The following is a 24,950-nucleotide window of genomic DNA, read 5'->3' on the forward strand; positions in this document are numbered from 1 at the left end:
GAAGGAAGAGGGGGAGGGAGAATTGTTTTCAGGAAAAGAACCGGGCAGTGTGAACACTTTTCACTTTTCTGCAGGAAATGCAGTACAGCAGATGGTGAGACTGGAAGGGAGATAAACACAAGGACTGGAAAAGTAAGCAATACATTATAACAGGTACAGTATCAAAGATCTAGCAAAGTAGAAAGATTAGACAAGAAACTGCTCTGAAACTTGACAGTGGCAATAGCTTACCAAGTATATGCTTAGCAGAAATGGGCACTAGAAATTGACAGACAGGAAGGCTATGATCATATTGTCCTGTATAGTATAGAATAACTGCCTCTGTCCTGTAAAGCTTTGTGTGTATGTGTGTGGAGGGCTAATTTTGAAACATAATGGAAAATCACAGGACAAATTCTTTAAAAAAAAACAACAACAAAACTCTTAATTTTTTTCTTCCACTCAAGATGGGCTAAGGTAAAATTTCCATAATTTTCTAGTATCTTGGAACTAGGAAATCTAATTTTGATCTTGGATTATTCATGTGATTTATTTGATCTAAACTGAATTCTAGTCACTCAGTAATAATAGCTACAACAATCGGCAATGTATGGAGTAGCCCTTAAAATTGACATGTAGTGTTTCATGTAAAAACTATATTTTGTTTCATATTGCAACATGTAATCACAGTGTCCTGGTGATGTAGGGGGAGGACGTTATTATTCTTATCATTCCCGTTTTATAGATAAAGAACTTGAGGCCCAGGGATATTACACAGGTTAGAATCCTAGTCTTTGACATTTGGAATTCTCCATTGTGTTTTCAGAAAGGAATCCTGAAAAATTCTTGATTCTGTGTTTTTGGGAGTTTTTTGAAATTGTGTATGAGCACCCTGTTGTACCATCCCAATAGTTTTGTGTAGTCCACTGCACAGAGTACACACTCAGTAAATACTTTTGTTTCATTGGTTGAGTGGGAAGCTCTTTAGATTATGTGATTGTTCTAGCAAAAACGTGATATACATTGCCCTGAAAATGAGGGTGACCTGTTCTTTTGTCATTGCTCCCATCTTCCATCCTATGCATAGTGTCTGGAGCACCCAGCATAACCACTGTTTCATCACTAATTCATGCAAAGGGCAAGTGTTCCAATTTCTTTATAGGACTACTGTAAGCATGAATGATATTTTTCAAAAGGGCTTCCCACTAGAGTAACTTCCTTGAGGGTTCGATTGTGTCTACTAACTCTCTTGTATTGTCATCTCTAAGTGCTTAGTACGTGATCTGCATATAGTAAGTGGTCAGTAAATGCCATTGATTGATTTAATTCCCTAGAAAAAAGCTGGTTTATTGCTGTCATTGTGCTTATTTCAAAAAGTACATTGCAAAAACTGAAGCATTACGCAAAATTTTGTCCCAGAAAAATTTCTGCAAATATCATTGTTAGAGATGGCTGATAAAGAGCGCTTTCCACTTGGTAGCTGGGAAACAATGTGGCCTGATAGAGAATGGGCCTGGGAGGTCAGAGGACCTGGTTTTCAATCCCAGCTGTGGTACCTGTCTGCTAGGTGATATTAAGCAAGGCACTTCTCCATGCCTCGGTTTCCATCTACAAAATGGGGTGGGAGTTCAGCACCTACCCATTCTCTCTCCTAGTTAGACTTGTATCTGTGTCATCTCTTAGTATAGTGCTTGACACAGAGTAAGCCCTTACCATATACTTCACTTATTATAAAAGAGGTTTAGAGTAATTTAATACAAGTGCAGCCAGTGTGATGAGGTTGGCCATACCCACACCTCTTGCTTTGAGTTGCCGGTAACACCACCCTTGAGCCCACACCATGTGCTGAACACCGTATATGGCACTTTGAGAACATGCAATCTAAATGAAAGGTTAGATTGCCTTTGAGGAGTTTGCAATCTAATGAAGGAGTCAAGCAGACATGAATTGTATGCACCTCTAGGAACACTAGAAATAGTCTGTTTGAAAAAAAATATCGATTCTCATGGCAAAGCAGGTGGGGCCAGGTTTCTGAGGGATTGGGTGAAGGGCATGTGAGGCCAAGCATTTGAAGCCAAGCTGGTAGTGGGATAGCTGGAGTAGCTGGGGTGCGACCTGCTTTCCTTCCATCCCTCCATCTGCGTGGCTCCCATAACCCTTCTAGCAGGAGCAGGCAGTGCCTAGCTTGTGTTCAGTGCTACTGCCTCGGAAAGGAGTAGGCACTGAGTTGGGGCCAAGTCTGACAGTTGGCATACACAATTACAGCAGTTCAGGGCAGCCCGACCAATGTGGCTGCCACAGAGTCTCTGGTCTAGGGGGCTTGACTTGGTGGGCGGATTTCACAACGTGCAATAGTCCAGTAAGGACAACTAGCTGTGTGTGCTTATATATCTATACCTAGTACACTGATACATTCCTTAAGACGTTGCTAGTTCTCCAGACTGTAAACTCGTTGTGGGCAGGGAATGTTTCTACCAACTCTGTTGTATTCTTCCAAGCGCTTTATAGTGCTCTACTCACAGTAAACACTCAATAAATAAAATTGATTGATTACTTGCCAGGGAAAACAAATTCCACTTTGAAGTAATTCATATCAGAATGGGCAGATTGGCACTTATTGTTTTATCAGTGCCACAACTGGGGATGGTTCTGGCTTCCATCCTGGCAAATGATGGAAACTGATTTATTCAACTGAATTTAAAAAAAAAAAGATGTAAATGTGAGGGATAAGGAAATGAATGCAAATGGCATGGCCAGGAAGGTAGAGGTTAATAAGGGGATGCCTCTTGGAGGAGGTGGTTTAAAGAAGAGGGGAGACATTGCTGCCAGGTTAGAATTAGGTTGTTTTGACTTGAATTATGCTGGCAAATGTGATTAAGTAAAAGTGACTGGAGAAAGGATATATGATTGGGTAGCCAATCCTAAATGTTTTAATTTAGTGGTTTTATTGTAGTTTTTTTTGTAGATACATTAAAAAAAGCAGTCAAAGTCTATCTATGCAACAATGTTGTTAAAGTGACAAGACTGTGAATTTTTAGAATTATTTTCTACTATGCGCCTATTCATTTTACCCAATCAGAATCAAAAAGCAGCATGGCATAGTGGATAGAGCACGGTCCTGGAAGTCAGAAGGTCATGGGTTTAATCCCAGCTATGCCACTTTTCTGCTGTGTAAAACTTGGGCAAGCCTCTTTACTTCTCTGGTCCTCAGTTACTTCATCTGTAAAAGGGGAATTGAGACTATGAGCCCCATGTGGGACAGGGATTGTGTCCAACCCAATTTGCTTGTACCCACCCTAATGCTTAGTACAGTTCAGGCACATAGTAAATGCTTACAAATGCCATTATTATTATTATGTCTCCTTATAGAAATGATGAGAGGTAAAATCTTGAATGAAATGTTGCTGAAAATGTGATCGTATTTTTAGCTACTGGGGAAATACTCTGAAATCCCTAGTTATATTTAAACTTTCTCAAGAAATTCATTAATGTTGAAAGAAATTTTTGAATCTAAGTGTCCAGGAGTATGGATGAAGTTCCTTTAAAAAAAACTATTGTTTTTTTCTTGCACTATTAGCATTTTATGGTCTACTCTCTTTGGTATTCATTCAGTGCTTACTATGCTCTTAACACTGTACTAAGCTCTTGGGTAAATTCAAGATAATCAGGTTGGACACAAACACTGTCCCACATGATCTTTCTTAAATTGGAGGAAGGAGGATTTTACAAATGAGGTAACTGAGATAGAGAGATGTTAAGTGTCTTGACCTAGGTCACATGCAGGCACATGGTGAAGCCAGGATTAGGTCCCTAACTTCAGTGCTCTGCACACAGTAAGTACTCAGTAAATATGATTGAATGAATGAATGAACCCAAGTCCTCTGACTCCTAGCCCAGTCAACTCCTAATAAACCCTGATAGTTCCATCACCATATAAGGCTTCACACAACAAAAGCCAATGTTCAACAGAAGAGTTGAGGCATCTTTTCAGCAGCACTTTATGAGTATACTGCTTTTCACCTTTGCTGAGGTGAACACTATAGGCTTGAACACTCTATACAGTAGAGATTCCTTTCAGACCTGGTTGGAATTTTTTAAATTCTGGAATTGAGGGCTATGTCTCAGAATCAACCCTGCATCTTGTGGTTGCCAGAATGGAATGTGCTTATGCAGTCACCACCCCACATGAACATTTTACTAAATTGGCTTATTTTAATTGAATGATGTTTCAATCATTTCAAACACTCTGAGGCTTGTTGGGTTGAACAAACATAAATGAAATTCTAACCTCCAATATGAGCTGCAGTTTTTGTTGTGACTGTTATAGTCCTTTAACCAAAGCTATCTTGTCTGATGATAAAACCATGAGTGTATGAAGCTCACACATTTTTCATCTCTTTTATGACCTTATCTTTCGTGAGCGGCTTCTGTGAAGGTATCCTAACTATAGGAAGCACCTGGAAAACATATATGATATCTATTCTGTGATAAGCAGTTGTGAACAAGAAAGTAGATCTGTCAGTTCTGAACTGCCCATTCTTACAAAATACTTTGATGATTTAGCTGATTGCAAAATACATTATAAGGTGACTAACAGCTACTGTAAACAGTACTTGTCTGGAAAGTTCAATAGTTGTATTGTAAAAGAAATTCTATAAGAGGCTAATATTGATAGGAATAAGGTGGATTAAAGAGCAGCATCAAGAATAACTGCCTGCATGATGACTTTCAAATGTTACAACCATTTGTATTTTTTATGCTTTTCTTAAGTGCTTAACATTGTCAAACACTTTTCTAAGTGCTGGGATAGTTATAAATTCAAATTATATTGAAAAAGGGACTCATGCAAAACTGTAATTCATCCATAAATGTTAAATTTTAATGAAGCAAATGTTTATTTTTTGAAATCGTTTCTTCTGACAAATTAAGTAACTATTCATGTCTCTTTGCCAAAATATACCATTTATTTGATACTTAGGCATTCTGCTTCATGTACTGAAAATGCTGTATTTTTCCAGCATTTCCTAGTGCACTGTATCGTAATCACTTTTACTGTGTATTATACTTTTCAATAACAACTTCAATTTCTTCTATAGTTCGCCTGTTATTTCTGAAAGCTCTTCTAAGAAAATAATGTAATAGGCCAAGAAATGTTCATGATATCTTTTAAAAGAGCAACAAAAGAGTTTAATCTTGCAGTGGAAAACCATTAACTCCATGAGCATAATTTCCAAAATACTAAAGATATTTGCAAGCCACTGACACTAATTCTATTTTTCGTTTTCATGAATTGGTCCCTGAGTGTGTGTGAAGCAGTTATCCCATTAAGTATGTTTAGCTTCTTGAAATTCAGTTACATTTCTATTTTTAAGTATGCAAATGAAGGATTTTTCATACATTCTTTTGTGTTTTGTTTCCCCCCCTATAACTTTAGTGCCCAGTATCTCTTTGGTTACCTCTAATTAGATTCATATTTTCCTCTTTAGCTTTGGTCTTAATTGTAATGCCACAGTGCATTAATAATGAAAAATTATTCAATGAAATAAGGTCAAGAACCAAAATGAAATAAGTTAATATAATGGACTGGGCCAAAAGGTAAAAGTATCAGTCGTTCTCTTGGGTAGCCTATAGACCGTAAGCTCATTGTCGGCAAGGAAAGTGTTCAATGTTATATCATACTCTCCCAAGTACTTAGAACAATACTCTCCACAGTAAGCAGTCAATAAATTAAGATTGAATAAAATTAGAGGCAGATTAAGCAGTAAAAGACAATGTATGATTAGGTCTCATTAGTAGGAATAGTATTGGTGAAACTGATAGAATAGGTACACTTTGCTGGTTGGTATAGTATTACAGTAGTAGTGATAAGAGCAGTGCTTTGCTCATGGTGAGCTCTTAACAAATGCCATCATTGTTATTAGTAGTAGTAGTTGTAGAATGTACTGAGCACCTATTTGGTACACTACACTGTACTAGGCACTTAAGAAGTACAGAATAATGAAGTAGTATGTTCCTTTATGCCTGACAGGGGTATAACGATTAAACTACAAGCAGAATGGTCAAAAATAAATAAATTGGACACATACACATGAGTGCTAAGCAAGATATAAATCAATTCATGAGTGCTAGAGTTGCCTGAAGAGATATTACTCAGAATGGTGGGAAATAAATCAGAGAGAGCTTGTTGGAGGGATAGGATTTTAGAAGAGATTCAAATGTAGGGAGATTTGTGGTATAACTGGTGAGGAAAGGTAGGGAGTTTTTTGTGCCATTCAATGTATTGAGCCCTGGCATAGAAAAAATATGATGATAATAATTGTAGTATTTGTTAAACGCCTCCTCTGTGCCTGGTTCTGTACTAGGTGCTGGGATGGACACAAGCAAAATGAGTTTGACAGAGTCCCTGTCCCACAGGGGCTCACAATCTTACATTTCACAGATGTGGTAACTGAGGCACAGAGAAGTTAAGTGAGTTGTTCAAGGTCACACAACAGACAAGTGGCAGAGTCTGAGATTAGAACCCAGGTCCTTCTGACTCCCAGGCCCATGTTCTATCTACTAGGCCATGGTATTTACTAATAATATAATCAGATGAGATGCAGTAACTGTCTCATATAGACCTCACAGTCTAAGAAGAGGGGACAATTGGTATTTTTTCGTCATTTTAGAGATGAGGAGTTTGAGATTCAGAAAAGTTGAGTGACTTGCCCAGATTCATACCACAGATAAGAGGCAGACTTAGAACTAGAATCTGGGTCTCCTGACTCCCAAATGGGAAGATGTGGACACTTCTTAAATAGAAGGACCTATGTTTCCCTTGTTTACTGCTAATAGTAAATCAGGTCCCTTAAGTGCTTAGTACAGTGCCTGACATATAGTAAGCACTTATCAAATACCACAATTATTATGAAGAGGAGTAAAATTATACAGATTACTAGGGGACTGTTTAGTATATAATTGCTTTCATTGTATTTAGTCCTTGGCAATGCACTAAATTCTCATTGTCTGGGAACATGGCTAGCGATGGAATGATAAGCAATTCTCCTGCTTTAGAAACTTTAAGGTCCCTTGGCTGGGCATCATTTTTTATTTAACAGAATGAGTGCACAGGGTCTGGAATTCCCTAAATCTAGGTTTGTTTAGGATATCCCCACATAGGACAGGTCTAGGATCAAAAATCACAACTTTAATAGCAGCATTGCTCAAGTGTTGGCCTGATGCAAAGCACTCACTAAACATTTGGAAAGTACCGAAGGAGAAAAAAAAAACAAAAAAAGTGATATGCTCCCTGTCCACAAGGAGCTTACATTCTAACAGGGAAGATAGGAAAGTAGATATTCACAAATAGTGCAGTTATGACAGTCTAAATAACAGCTTGTGAAGGTGTATGAATAAATGCGTGGGCAGACAGATAAGTGGGTTCATAAAGTGCTAGAGGATCAACATCTGAAGGACTGCGCCTTATCACTTCTGGAGGAATCAAAGCAGTCCAACCACCCCAAAATGGGGGGAACTGGACAAATTTGTGCAGGACTGCTCTGAATCCTTCTACAAGTCATTCCTGATAACTTGTCCACCCACACTTGAGGAAGAGGGTAGCTTCTGAGAACACAGTGACCCCCTGAGAAAGCCTATAGACCTCCACTTCAAAGAGAAACTCCTCACCATTAGCTTTAAATCACCCAATCACCTTGCCCCCTCCTACCTCACTTCACTACTCTCCTACTTAAATCCGGCCCACACACTTCCCTCCTCTGATGATAATCTTCTCACTGTGCCTCGATTTTTTCTTTCTCACCGCTGACCGCTCGCCCACATCCTGCCTCTGGCTTGGAACATCACATCCTCCCTCCTAATATATGACGGACAATTGCCTTTCCCCATTCAAAGCCTTATTGAATGCACATCTCTTCCAAGAGGCCTTCTCTGACTAAACCCTCTTTTCCTCCTCTCCCGCTCCCTTCTGTGTCACCCTGACTAGCTCCCTCCATTCATCCCCATTCCTGGTCCCCCAGCAGTTGTGTACCTATCTGTAATTTGTTTATTTACAATAATGTCTTTCACCTGTTCAGGAATGCATCCTTGTTGTGGGCAGGAAATGTGCTTCATTTATTTGTACTCTCCCAGGTGCTTAATATAGTGCTTTGCACACAGTACGGGCTCAATAAATACAATTGAATGAATGAATGAGTATAGGGTGGCTTCCTGGCACTGGGCAGACTGGGAACCAGACAGACGCCACTTGGTAATCCTGACCTTGTCTTATGCTTTTAAGTCATCTGACTCATAGTGACTCCAAGGACTCCACTCTCCCTAAATGCTCCACCTCCATCTGCAATAATTCTGGTAGTGTATCCATAGAGTTTTCTTGGTAAAAATACAGAGACGTTTACTACTGCTTTCTTCTGCACAGTAAACTTGTCTCTCTGCCCTCGACTCTCATGCCACTGCTACCCAGTATAGGTGAGTTTTGACTTGCAGCAGATTGCCTTCCACTTGCTAGCTGCTGCCCAAGCTAGGAATGGAATGTGTATCCCTCTGCCTGATTCTCCCTCCCATAGCTGAGACTAATAGAGTACTGGAAACTCTACAGATGTGATCTTGAGAGGGGGACCCTGCTCTTAAGGTGGGTTTAAGGGAGATGACTTTCTCCTTCAAGGCAGAATTGGAGAGAGGGCATTGCTGAGCTGAATCATTTTCATATAGACTTAGCTCTGCCTACTGTATGGTAGCTGGGAGAATCAGGTTGATGGTATTATCAATCAAAGATTAGGAATGGGTTCGTAACTGATATGTTAAATTGAGAACTAAGAAATGAGAGAGAATCCTTGATTGGTTTAGGGAGACAAACAAGGAATGTAAAATGAGCTCTTTAATAGTGATATGGTTTTTTTTCTGACAAATACAGAGGTGCATTGTAGATTTGGTAACACTTTAACTATAAATTTGTTGGAGGTAGGAATGTGTCTGCTAACTCTGTTGTATTATACTCTCCCAAGTGCTTAGTACAGTCAGTGGACATAATAAGTGCTCAAAAAATACCACTGATTGATTTTCAAGGCAAAAAAGCAGGAGAGAAAAATCAGTGGCTGTAATAAAATTAACTCGTGCTGATATTAGTGCTGACTGAGTTCCATCTAAATAAATTGAAGAAAGGGCTCTACCAGGCTCCCTTTTGTGAATTTTAAACTCAGAGATTACCTGGATGGAATTCATTCCCTTTGGGTTGGCGTCTACCATCTATATATTCAGTGTCATCTTAGTTCAGAGTATGCACTCAAGTATGTTCTGCATGTAGAAAGATGGGTAAAAGGACAGAAAGTTCAATAGTCTACTTTGACCATTTTATTCTCTTGTATTGATAGGCATTTTGTTAATAGTATTAATAGCCATAATAACGGATAATTTTGGGCTTTTGCTTAGTGCATATGATATGCCAACCACTGTACTAAGCACTAGATAGATACAATGTGAACATATCAGACATAATTCCTGTCCCACAAAGAATCATAGAATAATGGGGAGAGGGGATTTTACTGAAATATTTATTGTTGTTTTCAGTAATAAAGACAAATTGCATGGCATAATGGGTAGAGCACCGGCCTGGGAATCAGAAGGTCATGGGTTCTAAATTTAGGCTCCGCCACTTGTTTGCTGTATGACCTTGGACAAGTCATTTCATTTCGCTTTGTCTCAGTTACCTTATCTGTAAAATGGGGATTTGAGACTGTGAGCCCCACATGGGACAAGGGATTATGTGCAACCCGATTTGCTTAAATTCACCCCAGTGCTTAGTACAGTGCTTGGTACATAGTAAGCGCTTAATAGATACCATCATTATTATAAAAAAGCAGCATGCCATAGAGGATAGAGTGCAGACTTGGGAGTCAGGAGGTCATAGGTTCTAATCCTGGCTCTGCCACTTGTCTGCTGTGTGACCTTGGGCAAGTCACTTAAATTATCTGTGCCTCAGTTTCCTTATCTCTAAAATGGAGATTGAGACTGTGAGCCCCATGTGGGACAGGGACTATGTCCAACCCACTTTGTGTCCACCCCAGCGTTTAGTGCAGTGTCTGGCATGGAGGAAGTACTTAATACCATTATTATTTACATTATTATTATTATTATTAATAAACATATGTAAATTTGGGAATTTCTCTTGTGTTCTGGGTTCACTTTCCCTGGAATGAAAGGTATTCTGGATGGAAAGCAAACCATTCATTAAACTATCACTAGTCAGGGACCATAATAATAATGATGATGGTATTTGTTAAGCACTTACTGTGTGCCAAGCACTGTTCTAAGCGCTGGGGTAAATACAAGGCAATCAGATTGTCCCACTTGGTGCTCACAGTCTCAAGCCCCATTTTACGGATGAGGTAACTGAGACACAGAGAAGTTAAGTGACTTGCCCAAGGTCACACAGCAGACAGATGGTGAAACTGGGATTAGAACCTATGACCTCTGACTCCCAAGCCCATGCTCTTGCCACGAGGCCATGCTGCTCCTCTGTGCTTCCTGTCAATCTGCTAGGACTCTAAGGATTAGATTTTACCTTCCTCTTTCCCCAGTTAGTGACCTGTTACTCCTGAGTGACTCAGACCTTCAATTCATTGTATTCTTTCCCCTCGCTTGAAACTCTCTTTCCTTACAAAATATTTTATTTTCTTCGTTTTATATTTCTACCTCCACTAGATACTTTTACATACGGTAACATGGAATAGGGGAACTAGAACAGAGGAAAGGTTTTGCTATAATGTTTTCATCTGACCATAAATATAAGGGAAGATTTAAAGATTTGTCAGAGAATGTGTAAAAATGGAACCTAAAATAATTTTCAAAGAAGATTTACAGGGATTAAAGAACATTAATAAATTAGGTGGTGTTGGTAGTAAATAATTCCTTCCTGGTACCACACTGGCTTCCCCTATAAATTGGAGCTTCTTCAACATATATTTCCCCACCACCACTCAGTACAGTGTCTGGCACATAGTAAGTGCTTAACAAATACCACAATTATTATTATCATCATCATATTGGGGGGCTCACAGTATAAAAATATGAAAACATAGTGAGGAGTCAATTATTTTTAAATGGTATTTGATAATGAGGAGCAACGTGACTCAGTGGAAGGAGCCCGGGCTTGGGAGTCAGAGGTCATGGGTTCTAATCCCCACTCTGCCGCTTGTCAGTTGTGTGACCTTGGGCAAGTCACTTAACTTCTCTTGGCATCAGTTATCTGTAAAATGGGGATTAAGACTGTGAGCCCCACATGGGACAACCTGATGACCTTGTATCTCCCCCAGTGCTTAGAACAGTGCTTGGCACATAGTAAGCGTTTAACAAATACCAACGTTATTATTATTATAGGTGTTTACTGTGTGTCAATAATAATAATGGTTTCTGTCAAGCACTGTTTTAAGCGCTGGAATAGAATTAAAGTAATATATGTGCTGTCCCAAATAGGCTGAATGCTTTTGCCATAAGGTCTACATTTATCGAATTGGCACCTTGATGTTGCCTTTTTGCATCTATATAATGATGATAATTATGGCATTTGTTAAGTGCTTACTATATGCCATGCACTGTCCTAAGTGCTGGGATTGGACACAGTCCTTTGTCCCACTTGGGGCTAACAGTCTCAATCCCCATTTTACAGATGAGGTAACTGAGGTACAGAGAAGTTAAGTGTCCCACCCAAGGTCACTCCGAGAACAAGTGGCAGAGCCAAGAATAGAAGCCATGTTCTTCTTACTTTTAGGCCTGTGCTCTATCCTCTATGCCATGCTGCTGTTTATATTACATATATTTTATATATATTTATATATGTAATTTTATTTCATTATACAGATATATAATTTTTGGTAAAGAAATTAAATAAAAAGTACTAATGCTATCCATAGATACATTTTTTTTTGCAGTTCAGGGCTTAGCATCCTGTTTAGATTGCTTATTGAGCTCAACAGATTAAAATGTTCTCACATTTTAAAATGAAAAGTCCCTGAAATGTTTGTTCCCAATAAGCAGAATTTTAGGTGGTTCCAAAGAGAAGTAGTTCAGGGGAATATCTTTTGCATCTGATGTGCAGCATAGATTGTTTGCACACTAACCTGCTGGGATCTAAAACTTCATTGCATTCTAAGGGCACAGGATTAACTTGTTTTTTTTTTTAGAAATAGTTTCTGAGTAAGATCTATTAATGCTTTGTCTAATTTCTGGACTTCACTGTCTTTTCCTTCGTGAAGATGGTGGCATTTTTGAATAGTTTAGAAATAGTTTCTGGGCAATATCTGTTCATGCCCATGATGACTTGTGCACTTAACTCTCCTTTTCCTTCTTGAAGATAGTGGTATTTTTGAAATCCTATGTCAGTTCATCAGTTTTCTGTATGTTAAGGAAGGCGACTAAGCAGCACATCATCATGCCTAAAGACCTTGGCCATTGGATTTGGAAACTTCACCATTTATCCTGTCTTTGCTTACAATCGAGTCTTCATTAAAAACTAGATTTGCTTGCCAGTATAGGAAAAGAAGACTTACATTCTAGTATCTCCAGTGATAGAGGGTTTGCTGAGAAGATGATTGAAGATGAGCCTCATGTAGTATAGGGACTGTGCCTGACCTGATTATCTTGGTTCTACTCCAACGCTTAGAAGACTGACAACACAATAAAAGCACTTAAATACCATTATTATCATTATTATTTGCCATTATAATGTAATAAAAAAGGAGGAGGCTTTTCTATTTTTTGTTGGTGTTGTGGTGAGTTGTGTGAGTCTCAATGAGTACGTGGAGGGCATTTCTGATCAGTGAAAGTTTTTAGTTTGGGATTAGTATACTAAACCTTCAGTTTCTTCAAGTTTGGAAGGCTTCTTATCTTGACTATATTCCACAAAATGGGCTTCAGTGAGCACCCATCTTATCAGGATTGTAGTTCTTTGATCTCAGTCATTCTCTCTAAAACAGTTCTGGTGTTTTGTCCTGGCAGCATCTGAAGTAAATAATAGTAATAATAATTGTAGTAGTTGTTAACTGCTTATTATGTGCCAGGCACTGTATTAAGTGCTGGGGTGAAAACAAGCAAATCAGGTTGGACACAATCTCTGTCCCACATGGAGCTCAGGGTTTTAATCCCCATTTTACAGATGAGATAACTGAAGCCCAGAGAAGTGAAGTGACTTTCCCAAGGTCAGAGAGCACATAAGTTGTGTAGGCAGAATTAGAACACAGGTCCTTCTGTCTCCTAGGCCTGTATTTTATCCACTACGCCAAGCTGTTTCTCTATCATTTGTCTTACAGTATTATAGGCAACCTGGCAGAGCTTGCCATTAGTCCTGTTAGACGTTGCAAATGGAATTTCAAGACCAAGAAAAAGGTCCCATTTGTTTGCATAAATTCAACTGTCTTTGTTCTCCTGAAGGCACTGAATTCAGATCAGTTTTTAAGGTTGACTTAAATGTAGAAATTCCAATATCTTCTGTTTCTGAAATGTCCCTGGATGTCATATATCCTGAAACATGGGATGAATGTCAAGAAGGTCAAGATGGGACTGTAAGCGCTCAATAAATACTATTGAATGAATGGAAGTCTCAAACTATTTAAATATTATTTTGCTGCCATTATCATTGACTCAATATAGATGCATTGATCCACTGGTTGACCCTGTAATGGGAATCCTTAAATAGAGTGAATTTTCTATGCATACCTCCCTCTTTAACTTGGTTTCAAATTACTTTTATTCCTTCATCCACCTAACTAGATTCAATATTATTTATGAAAGTGAGAAAATAAATGAGAATGTCATATATTAAAGTGCTTTCAGAATAAATTTATATGATAAACCAATACTTCTATCAATGCTGATAGTCTAAAACAATTCTTAGTATTGTTAATTATGCATAATTGTCTCTTATGTACCACTTTGCCATTGTTTTAAGTTATTCTCTGTTTTGCTCTAATTTTGTATATTACCACAAAAACAGACCAGTTCATTGCACATATCAGGATTATAATAATAAAAATACAATTATTGTTATAACTCTGATTTCTGTTAAAATAGTGCTTGTCATAATTTTATTACCATTTGAAGTGTTACTTTAATGTTAGAGTTATTTCATTTCTAAACTGAGTAATTTTGGTTTGGCACTAAGTGATAGTTGGTCAGAATCCTTTATAAAGTATTCTTATTTACCATTCTAGCCCTGGGAGCTAATGGGACCTGTTTGGAGACAGAATTATGACTGTGGTCAGCATTGACCATAAAGAGTCCCAAAAGGGTTTGCCAAGCCTTGGTCAAAGCAAAACAAGCAGATTGATTAATTAATTCATTCCACATTTCCTCAATGTCTCCCCATCTAGACTGTAAAGATGTTATGGGCAGGACATGTCTGCTAATTCTGTTGTATTATACTCTCCCAAGTACTTAGTATAGTTCTCTGCACATAGCATTCAGTAAATACCACTGATTGATTTTCCATCTGTTACCAAATCCCATTGGTTCTCCCTTCACAGTATTGCTAAAATCTTTGCTTTCCTCTCCATCCTAACTGGTATCAACCTGATTCAAACATTTAGCCTAGATTGCCTTGACTATTGTATCAAACTCCTTGCTGACTGCCCTGCTCCCTCTCTCTTCCTACTTTAGGCCATAGTTTACTCTACTATATGTATTGTTTTTCTACAGAAGTGTTTAATCTGTATTTCCCCACTCCTCAAGAACCTCCACTGGTTGCCCATACAAGACCTCATCAAACAGAAACTCCTTTCCATCAGCTTTAAAGCACTCAATCACCTTGCCTCTGATATCTTTCCTTGCTGATTTCCTTCTACAACCCTGCATGCTCACTTAACTCTTTTAACTCCAATCTACTGACTGTTCCTCATTCTTGTCTATCTCACTACTGTCCACCTCCTACCTCTGGCCTGAAACTCCCTTCTCCTTCATATCTGACAGATAGATGATCACTCTCCCCACCTTCAAAGACTTCTCTTAAATTCACATCTCCTCCAAGAGGCCTCTCCCAATTAAGGCCTCATTTCCCCTACTCCTTTTCACTTTGGTATTGCCCTTGCACTTGGATTTGAACTGTTTTTTCATCCCACTCTCAGCACCACAGCACTAAATGTACATATCCACAATTAATTTAAAGACTGTCCCTCTAATTATAAGCACTTTGTGGGCAGGGAACTTGTCTACCATATCTGTATATTATACTCTCCCAAGAGCTAAGTATAGTGCTCTGCACACAATAATTGTTAATAAATGCAACTGATTGATGGATAGATCTTGAGGCTTGTTACTATTGGTACTGAGTTGCCCATGAACCTTTTCCTTTCCTCACCCTCATCCCAATAAAGCTACAGAAGAACTCAGGAATCTCCTGTAATTTTAAGGTACTGCACTTCAATTTCTGGTCATATCTTTTTTTTTTCAGTTTCCATTTCTTTTCCTCTATGCAGAGGCATTTCATTTGTCTCACACCTTGCCTGTGAATTGTTTAAAATGGATAATACATCTTTCTAGGTGCAAATATCTTTGTAAACTTTCACTCTGATTATGTGATCCCCACAAGGCTATAATTTGCATGTTTATAATATGTGTATTTCAAATGCATTCCTTCTTTCTATGAATAAGCAAGGCAGTAGTCATGATCAGTAATACCTTCTAGCATTTCTGTGTTAAAAAGAAAGGATACAATTAAATTTTAAAAAACTAACATTGGAATCCATTTAAATGTGAATGCATCTTTGTTTCTTAGGAAAGTAGCAGCTAAATAGAAAAGTTATCTCTCTTTAATTTAATTACAATTATAAATCATGTGTTTTAGTGAATCAACATTTGTTCTTTATGAAGTCTTTAAGATTCATGTCTCTTACAGGCTTTTAATAATTATCAAAAATATATGAAGGTCAATGAGTAATATTTAAATGCTTACTCTGTGCAAAGCACTGTTTAAACACTTGGGGACAAATAATAGAGAAATATATATTTCCCTGTAATATCACTGTCTTCCTTTTTTGTAAGTGGATTTATGGAGCCACATGTGGAAGTGGGATTATGTCCAATCTGAACATTTTGTATATTCTGTAGCACTTAGCATAGTGCTTGAGTTCATAGTGCTTAACAAATACCATTGTTAGTAATAGTATTATTCTTGCTAATAATAATGTTGGTATTTGTTAAGCGCTTACTATGTGCCGAGCACTGTTCTAAGCGCTGGGGTAAACACAGGGGAATCAGGTTGTCCCACGTGGGGCTCACAGTCTTAATCCCCATTTTACAGATGAGGGAACTGAGGCACCGAGAAGTTAAGTGACTTGCCCACAGTCACACAGCTGACAAGTGGCAGAGCTGGGATTCGAACTCATGAGCCCTGACTCCAAAGCCCGTGCTCTTTCCACTGCGCCACGCTGCTTCTCTAATTCTCTTCTTCTTGCTATCAGTATCATTATCATCATTCCCCATAAATGTTACCTTTAGCCTACTTTTCATGGAGCAAACCATTAGGAGTTTGAGAAGTTATCACAAAATCTGCCCATATCTTTCCAATGTTAATGGTGCTTTACTCCTTAGCCTTATAACAATTGGGGGATTTGCAACTAAATTTGTTCAGTATGTTAGGACTGAAAAATGATAATCTGGAATTTTACAGTGAGTATTTACTGACGTGGGATTTTTGACAAGGGATTTGTGCTCCTTTGCACCTATGTCAGTTCTAGCTAATTGACAGCTGATGTCTTTGTATCAAAGGTCTGGTGTTCTGCAACTTGATGACAGCCTTTTCAGAATCTAGGGACTTAGTAGTGTTGCAGCCGAATCTGGAAAACCCTGGAAAACCTCCATTCAATCTGACACAGTTGTTTATGAAAAGTTTCTGAGGTAGCCATGAATATAGCACAAGTGGAATGTATCTGCCAACTGTGACCAGAAACCACTCTAGCAATGAACTGACATTGACCTTTAGATCCATCCTGAGCAGATCAGAACCCCAAATTATTTTTATAATGAAAAATGGTCTTACAAAAGGAATGTTTGTCTGTACAGACCCCCCTGTAAGCTAAGAAAAAAACAGACACACTGGAACTGTCAAGTTTTTCTTCTTGAATGGACCTCTGTGTCCTGACATCATTTTGGCTATAACAGTGTCAGGGTAATCATAATCAAAGTTTTAAGTCCTTATCATTTATTGGCAGCTGTTGTTAATTATTTTTATAGGTGGCGTAAATAACACTCTTCGAGATTGAATGAACACAGAGAAGATTTTTTTGGAGCCACACTTAAATATCTTTTATTTTCATTCAGTCTGTGCTACCCAACTGTTCAAAAAACAAGATGTGAGAGCTAAGCTTTACATTTATTAGTCAGATCTGGGTAACCAATCTGTACTCAATACCTTCCAGCAAAATGGTGTTAAATTCACAGGTCATCTTTAAATATATATTTTTGTTTTGTTTTTTTTTTTAGGTGAAGAAGAGGGGATCCATGAAGCAGCAGAATTAGATGGGGACACATTGTCAGAAAAACCCGTGCAACTTGGTGTGGAAACAGATGACTGGGATGGTCCAGGTAGGAGAGCCAGCAAGAGACAGAGGGAGAAATTGAAATGCAAGTTAATGACTTGGAAATTCTGGGTTTGAAAATATAATTTAATCAATTACCACAAAGTTCTTTTCAATTAATCCTTAGGAGAGGTTTCTGTGGATCTGCATAGATAATGGTTAAATATCTTATGCAGAATACATCTGTGGACTCTAGCATTTAGGTACCAAACTACATAAAATAGGATCTCTACTTAATTACTGTGGTATTGTTGATGAAGTGCACAATTACATTAATTCAATTTTCTTGCTGATTCTTCTTCCACCTTCCTTCTTGGCAAAAGACCCCCCTCCACCCCCAAACCCACATCAAAACCCTAGGCTTCTAGGTCAATTTAAGAATGCAATGAGCTAAACAGGTCCATGTGAATAATATTGATGGCTTTAAGGACTTTTGAGGCCAACTGAGAGTTTATGGACTCACTGGAGTGTTGTAGAGAGAAAACCTGGGTGGGAGTCAGCATATCTGGATTCTGGTGTAAGCTTTGCTTCTGGCCAGCTGTGTGACTTTGAGCAAGTCTGATGTCTATGTACCGCATTACTTTCTCTGGACTATACTAAGTCCCTCTCTCTACCTCATAGGGATGTTGCAAATATTAAAAAGATAATCAAAAGTATTTGAGTGGGTTTTTTTGTTTGTTTTTAGCATTCATTAAGTGCTTACGTTGTGTCAAGCCCTGCACTGAGCACTGGGGTAGATGCAAGGTAGTCAAGTTGGACATAGTCCACGTTCCACATGTGGCTCACAGTCTTAGTCCCAATTTTATGGATGAGGTAACTGAGGCAGAGGGAAGCTAAGTGACTTGCCAGATCAAATAGACAAGTGGCAGTGCTGGGTTTAAACTCAGGTCCTCCTATCTCCGAGTCCTGTTCTCTGTTCCTTGGCCTTGCTGCTTCTCTGAGCACTCTACTTATCACCTGAAAGAGTACAATACAGCAAAGCTGGTAGACATGTTCCCTAAAGGATAGTGAATATGCAAAGTGCTTAGGGGAAAAAACAAAATGAAAGCTTTTACACATTCAGAGGAAAGGATCGCATCTGTTGAAGCTGCCATTAATGTCAATTTACACTGTAGTACCCATCTGCTAAAACATTGCATGCTTTTGTACAACCAAGTTTTTATTTGTGATAACTCAGTATGCCAAACTGAAGCCAGCTTGCATTTTCAGAAAAACTTTCCCTAACCAAACGGTGTATTGAAACACACATTTGGGTAGAACTGAATGTTATGGACCCATCCTAGTCTTAGGTGGTATGACAAATTAAGAGTAGTGCATTCATTTCCAGTTAAAGTATGTATTTATAGTGAAATTTTCAATTTCAACATTAAAAACTCTAAGTAAACTGGAGACTGAAATAGAGTATGAACTCGAGAATATTCAAAACATCTCTGATAACCGTAATATAAAGCAGGTGTAAATATATAAAAAATGTCATCATAACACTGTGTATAGAGTGTAAAGGACTCTGCATTTGATAATAAGCAAATTCTTAGCAAACCTATGTTTATGAATAGAATATTCTCAAGTAAGTGAGCAAAGAATAGAACTTTGAAATATTTTTTCTAATAATTTATAATGTAATAACATTTTTCATTAGAAAAAATTCCTATATTTCAATCACATTTTCATCCTTGCATGACTTTGCAAATTACTCTGTGCTGTGCATGAAGAAGTGAAGAACTCCAGTGGCAATTTTCTGAAACCAGCAGCTGGAAAATAAAATGCAAACAAAAATGAAGATACAGTATATCTGATTATTATGATGTCATTCATAATGTTGTTAATGACATAAACAGATGCTTATATTCTGTACAGAGCACTGCAGGATTTTGTAAAAACAAGGTTTTGTATTAAAATGTATTTCATTTAGCAGCATAAATCTATTTTAAGACTTTGAAAGTGCATACAGACTACTTCTCACATCTCTCCATTTTAGATATTAACCTGATCTTGATGAAAATGAATTGCCGAATCCAAAGGATTATTTTATTTTTGTAACAAAAGAAAACAACTTTGGAAAATTCAGTCTGATATTTCTTTTTTCCGTTATTCAAAATATATTTTTTAAAATCCCACTTTAAATTGTCAGCGTCAATTTAAAATACAGCATAAATGTATATTCTATTTTAGTATCAGGATAGAATTAGAAGTTTGGAAAAATACCATAATATGGTTTTGAAAGGAATTTCAAAGCATGTGATGCCTTGTTTGTTGTCCACGGGTCATCAGTCATAGTCAATGTAATGGAACTAGTCCTCTTAAGAATTAGTTGATCATGTGGTCTCCACAGGCCTTTTAACAAAGTCGCCTTAGATGTAATATTATAATCTTCCACTAGTATATACTAGCACTATCACCCTTTAGGGAAAAAAATCACCTACCTCAGCTTCCCCATCATTATTATTATTATGGAAGTAATATTTGTTTGGAACTTAGTATACAAAGTATTGCAGCAACTGCTGGGGTAAATGTATGAACAATAAATGAAGGTACAGAGCTTGATCCAAAAGGATCTATATATAGGCTGTAATAGAGGGAGGTATCTTTTGGGGAGGGATTATGCCTACCTACTCTATTGTACTGTACCAATCGGTAGTATTTATTGAGCACTATTGAGTTCAGACCACTGAACTAAGTGCTTGGGAAAGTAAAATACAATAGAATTGGTAGGGCTGATGCCATCTACAAGGAGCTTACAGTGTAAAGGGAGACAGACAATAAAATAATAGTAAATCAGTCAATGAAATTTATTCTGGGTAGAGAGCATTGTATTTTAAAAACTTGGGAGAGAACAATACAGCTGAATAGGTAGACATGTTCCTTGCCTACAGGAACATAGAATCTAAAGGGAGAGACATACATTAAAATAAATTATGGATTTGAACATAAATGCTGTGGGGTTGATGGTGGGGTGAGAATATAAAGTGATTAAAGGGTACAGAACCAACTGCCCAGATGATGCAGAAGGGAGAGGGAATAGGGGAAGTGAGGACTTAATTGGGGAAGATGTCTTGCATGAGGTATGATTATATAATTGGGCTTAGAAGGTGGGGCGAGTGATCATCTGTAATATATCAAGGTGTGGGGGCAGGGGGAGCGGAGGGAGTTCCAAGCCAGAAGTGAAATGTGGGTAAGGGGTTAGTGGCAGGGTAGATGAGATGAAGTTAAAATGAATAGGATGGTGTTAGAAGCACATCATGAGTTGGCTGGGTTGTAGAAGGAAATCAGTGAGGTGAGGTAGAAGAAGAAGAGATGATCAAGTGCTGTTTGATCCAGAGATGAAGGCCAACCACTGGAGGTTCTTGAAGAGTGGAGAGATGGGGACCGAAATATTTTTTTGTAGAAAAATGATCTGGTCAGCAGAGTCAAGTATGATCTGGATTGGGAGAGATGGGAAGCAGGGAGGTCAGTGAGCAACATGACACAGTAATTAAAGCAGGTTAGGAGAAGTCCTTGGATCAATGTGGTAACAGTTTGGAGGAGAGGAAAGGGTGGATTTTAGTGATTTTGTGAAGGGAGAATCAACTGGATTTAGGGACAGGTTGAATATGTGTGTTGAATGAGCTCACCTCCTCCAAGAGGCCTTCCCAGACTGAGCTTCCCCTTTTCCCTCTGCTTCCTCTCTGTTCCCCCCACAGCTTCTGCTCTCTCCCCCTTCCCCCCCCCACCTCCCCTCTCCTCAGCTAAGCCCCTTTTCCCTCTGCTCCTCCCCCTCTCCCTTCCCCTCCCCTCAGCACTGTGCTCATTTGTATTTATTTTTATTACCCTACTTATTTTGTTAATGAGGTGTACAGCCCCTGGATTCTATTTATTGTGACTATGTTGTCTTGTTTTTCTCCATCTGTCTCCCCCGATTAGACTGTAAGCCCGTCATTGGGCAGAGAGTGTCTCTATCTGTTGCCGAATTGTACATTACAAGCGCTTAATACAGTGTTCTGCACATAGTAAGGGTTCAATAAATACTATTGAATGAATGAGAGATGAGTCAAGGATAATGCTAAGGTTATGGGCTTGTGAGACAGGGAGGATAGTGGTTCTGTCTACAGTGATGGGAAAGTCACAGGGAGGACATGGTTTTGGAAGATGAGGAGTTCTGTTTTGGACCTGTTAGGTTTGAGGTGTCAGCAGAATTTCCAAGTAGAGATGACTTGAAGATAGGAGGCCATGTGAGACTGTAGATAAGGAGAGTGTTTCAAGATGAGTGGGGAAAAAAAGATTGGAAAAAAGACAAAAGCAGAAGTGACATCAGAAAAGCAGTATGGCCTAGTGGAAGGAGAACAGGTCTGGGAGTCAAAAGCCCTGGTTTCCAATCCTGGCTATGTGGCTTGTCTGCTTTGTGACTTTGGGCAATTCACTTAACTGCTCTGTGCTTCAATTACGTCATCTGTAAAATGGAGATTAAGACTGTAAACCTCATGTGGAACATAGATTGTAGCCAATCTGATTAGTTTCTGTCTATCCCAGCGTTCAGCAGAGTGCCTGGTGCATAGTAAGTGCTTAAATACCCTAGTAATAATAATAATAACTGTGGTATTAAGCACTTACTATATGCCAGGCAGTGTACTAAGCATTGGGGTATACACAAGCAAATAAGGTTGAACACAGTCCCTCCCTGTTCCACGTGGGCTTTACAGTGTTAATCTCATTCCTTCAATAGTATTTATTGAGTGCTTACTATGTGCAGAGCACTGTACTAAGCACTTGGAATGGACAATTGTGCAACAGATGGAGACAATCCCTGCCCATTGACAGGCTTACAGTCTAATAGGGAGAGACAGACAAAAACAATAGCAATAAATAGAATCAAGGGGATGTACATCTCATTAACAAAATAAATGGCTCAGTGGAAAGAGCCTGGTCTTCGGGGTCAGAGGTCATGGGTTCGACTCCCGGCTCTGCCACTTGTCAGCTGTGTGACTTTGGGCAAGTCACTTAACTTCTCTGCGCCTCAGTTACCTCATCTGTAAAATGAAGATTAACTGTGAGCCTCACGTGGGACAACCTGATTACCCTGTATCTACCACAGCGCTTAGAACAGTGGTCTGCACATAGTAAGTGCTTAACAAATCCCAACATTATTATTATTAAAAATGTATACAAATGAGCACAGTGCTGAGGGGAGGGGAAGGGAGAGGGGGAGGAGCATAGGGAAAGGGGGGAAAGGGAGCTTAGCCGAGGGGAATTGGGGGGCACAGAGAGGAAACAGTGGGAGCAGAGGGAAAAGAGGAAGCTCAGTCTGGGAAGACCTCTTGGAGGAAGTGAACTCTCAGAAGGGCTTTGAAGAGGGGAAGAGAGTTAGTTTGGTGGAGGTGAGGAGGGAGGGCATTCCAGGACAGCGGAAGGACATGGGCCAGGGGTCGATGGGATAGGCATGAAAGGGGGACGGTGAGGAGGTGAGCAGCAGAGGTGCAGAGAGTGCGAGGTGAGCAGGAGAAAGAGAGAAGGGAGGAGAGGTAGGAGGGGGCAAGGGGATGGAGAGCCTTGAAGCCCAGAGTGAGAAGATTTTGTTTCATGCAGAGGTTGATAGGCAACCACTGGAGGTTTTTAAGGAGGGGAGTGACATGCCCAGACCATTTCTGCAGGAAGATAAGCCTGGCAGTGGAATGAAGAATAGACTGGAGCGGGGAGAGACAGAAGGAAGGGAGATCAGAGAGAAGGCTGACAGAATAATCCAGCTGGGATATTATGAGAGCTTGTATCCGTACGATTGCCATTTGGATGGAGAAGAAAGGGCAGATCTTGGTGATATTCTAAAGGTGAGACCGGGAGGCCTTGGTGACAGATTGGATGTGTGGAGGGAATGAGAGAGCTGAGTCAAGGATGACACCAAGCTTGCGGGCTTGAGAGACAAGAAGGATGGTCATACCATCCACAGTGATAGGGAAGTCAGGAAGAGGACAGGGTTTGGGAGGGAAGATAAGAAGCTCAGTTTTGGACATGGTCAGTTTTAGGTGGCGGGCAGACATCCAGGTGGAGACGTCTTGGAGGCAGGAGGAGATATGAGCTTGAAGGGAGGGGGAGAGAAGAGGGAAGGAGATGTAGATTTGTGTGTCATCTTCATAGAGATATTTGAAGCCATGGGAGCGAATGAGTTCACCAAGGAAGTGAGTGTAGATGGAGAACAGAAAAGGGCCAAGAACTGACCCTTGAGGAACCCCTACAGTTAGAGGATGGGAGCGGGAGGAGGAGCCTGCAAAAGAGACTGAGAATGAATGGCCAGAGAGGTAAGAGGAGAACCAGGAGAGGTTGGAGTCTGTGAAGCCAAGGTGAGATAAGGTGTGGAGGAGAAGGGGATGGTCAACAGTGTGATGAGCATCACACTGTCATGAAGTATTCACTGGACACCAGCAGCATGCACAATACCTCTGCGAGCATTCTCGTACCATAATTATACCAATTCCCGATAGGACTGTCGGGGCAACTGAGTTGGAAACCCATCCAACCTAGGTGACCTAGGTGAACATAAGGACACTGAATCTAGATCAACTGCTTTCATCTTTATTTAATAAATTTCCATTTTACAGATGAGGCAATTGAGGCACAGAGCAGTGAAGTGAATTGCCCAAGGTCACACAGCAGACAAGCAGCATAGCCAGGATTGTAAATCTGGGCTTTTGACTTCCAGTCCTGTTCTCTTTCCACTAGGCCATGTGTGGCTTAGTGGAAAGAGCACAGGCTTGGGAGTCAGAGGTTATGGGTTCTAATCCCAGGCTCTGCTGCTTGTCAGCTGTGTGATTTGGGCAAGTCACTTAATTTTTCTGTGCCTCAGTTACCTCATCTGTAAAATGGAGATTAAGACTATGAGCCCCATCTGGGACAACCTGGTAACCCTGAATCTCCCACAGGGCTTAGAACAGTGCTTGGCACATAGTAAGCACTTAACAAATATCATTATTATTATTCTGACTCCAGGGCCTGTCCTGTATACACTATGCAAAACCCTCTTCTTGTAAACACACTGCCCTTCCCTTTCTTTGTCATAAACATAACCAAATGATCTTTCTTTTGAATGGAGCAGTGGAAAGCCCCAATGAAGCTTCCTCTTCAACACCTCTGCCAGCAGCCTGGCCCTTTGCTTCAGCGGGCTGCGGTACCATTACCTGCTTGTCCCAGCGACCATCGTCTCAAAGATTCTGGCCAACAGATTTGTATGTGACATGAACTCCTGTAACCCCAGTGATGATAATTGCCACCTAGCATGGAGCAAGTAGTTGAGTAGCTGAGTTACAGGCAGGACAGGGAAAGGGGCCCACTCTCTGCTACATGTGTAAAATTCCTCTCTATAGATAGTGGAAAATTCTAATCAAAATTAGATTTTATTTTTCAGTCTTTGATCCTCATCATCAGAATTTATTGAGGACTTACTATGCA

General features: G+C 39.5%; 1 protein-coding gene and 1 non-coding gene across 3 annotated transcripts in view; one reads left to right on the forward strand and one right to left on the reverse strand.

The window, feature by feature from the left end:
* The window catches only part of ZFPM2 (zinc finger protein, FOG family member 2), a 513,000-nt gene that overhangs the window by 114,921 nt on the left and 373,129 nt on the right, over positions 1-24,950 (forward strand). For both annotated transcript variants that reach the window (XM_029063879.1, XM_029063881.1), the window contains one exon: positions 17,443-17,544. In XM_029063879.1, coding sequence (XP_028919712.1) covers positions 17,443-17,544 — 102 coding nt within the window. The remainder of the gene's footprint in view (positions 1-17,442; positions 17,545-24,950) is intronic.
* On the reverse strand, positions 8,453-8,590 carry LOC114811460. The gene has a single exon (XR_003759163.1). It is a non-coding gene; the product is annotated as a small nucleolar RNA SNORA7 (small nucleolar RNA).

The sequence above is a fragment of the Ornithorhynchus anatinus genome, chromosome 4 (assembly GCF_004115215.2).
Source record: "Ornithorhynchus anatinus isolate Pmale09 chromosome 4, mOrnAna1.pri.v4, whole genome shotgun sequence".
Lineage (NCBI taxonomy): Eukaryota > Metazoa > Chordata > Mammalia > Monotremata > Ornithorhynchidae > Ornithorhynchus > Ornithorhynchus anatinus.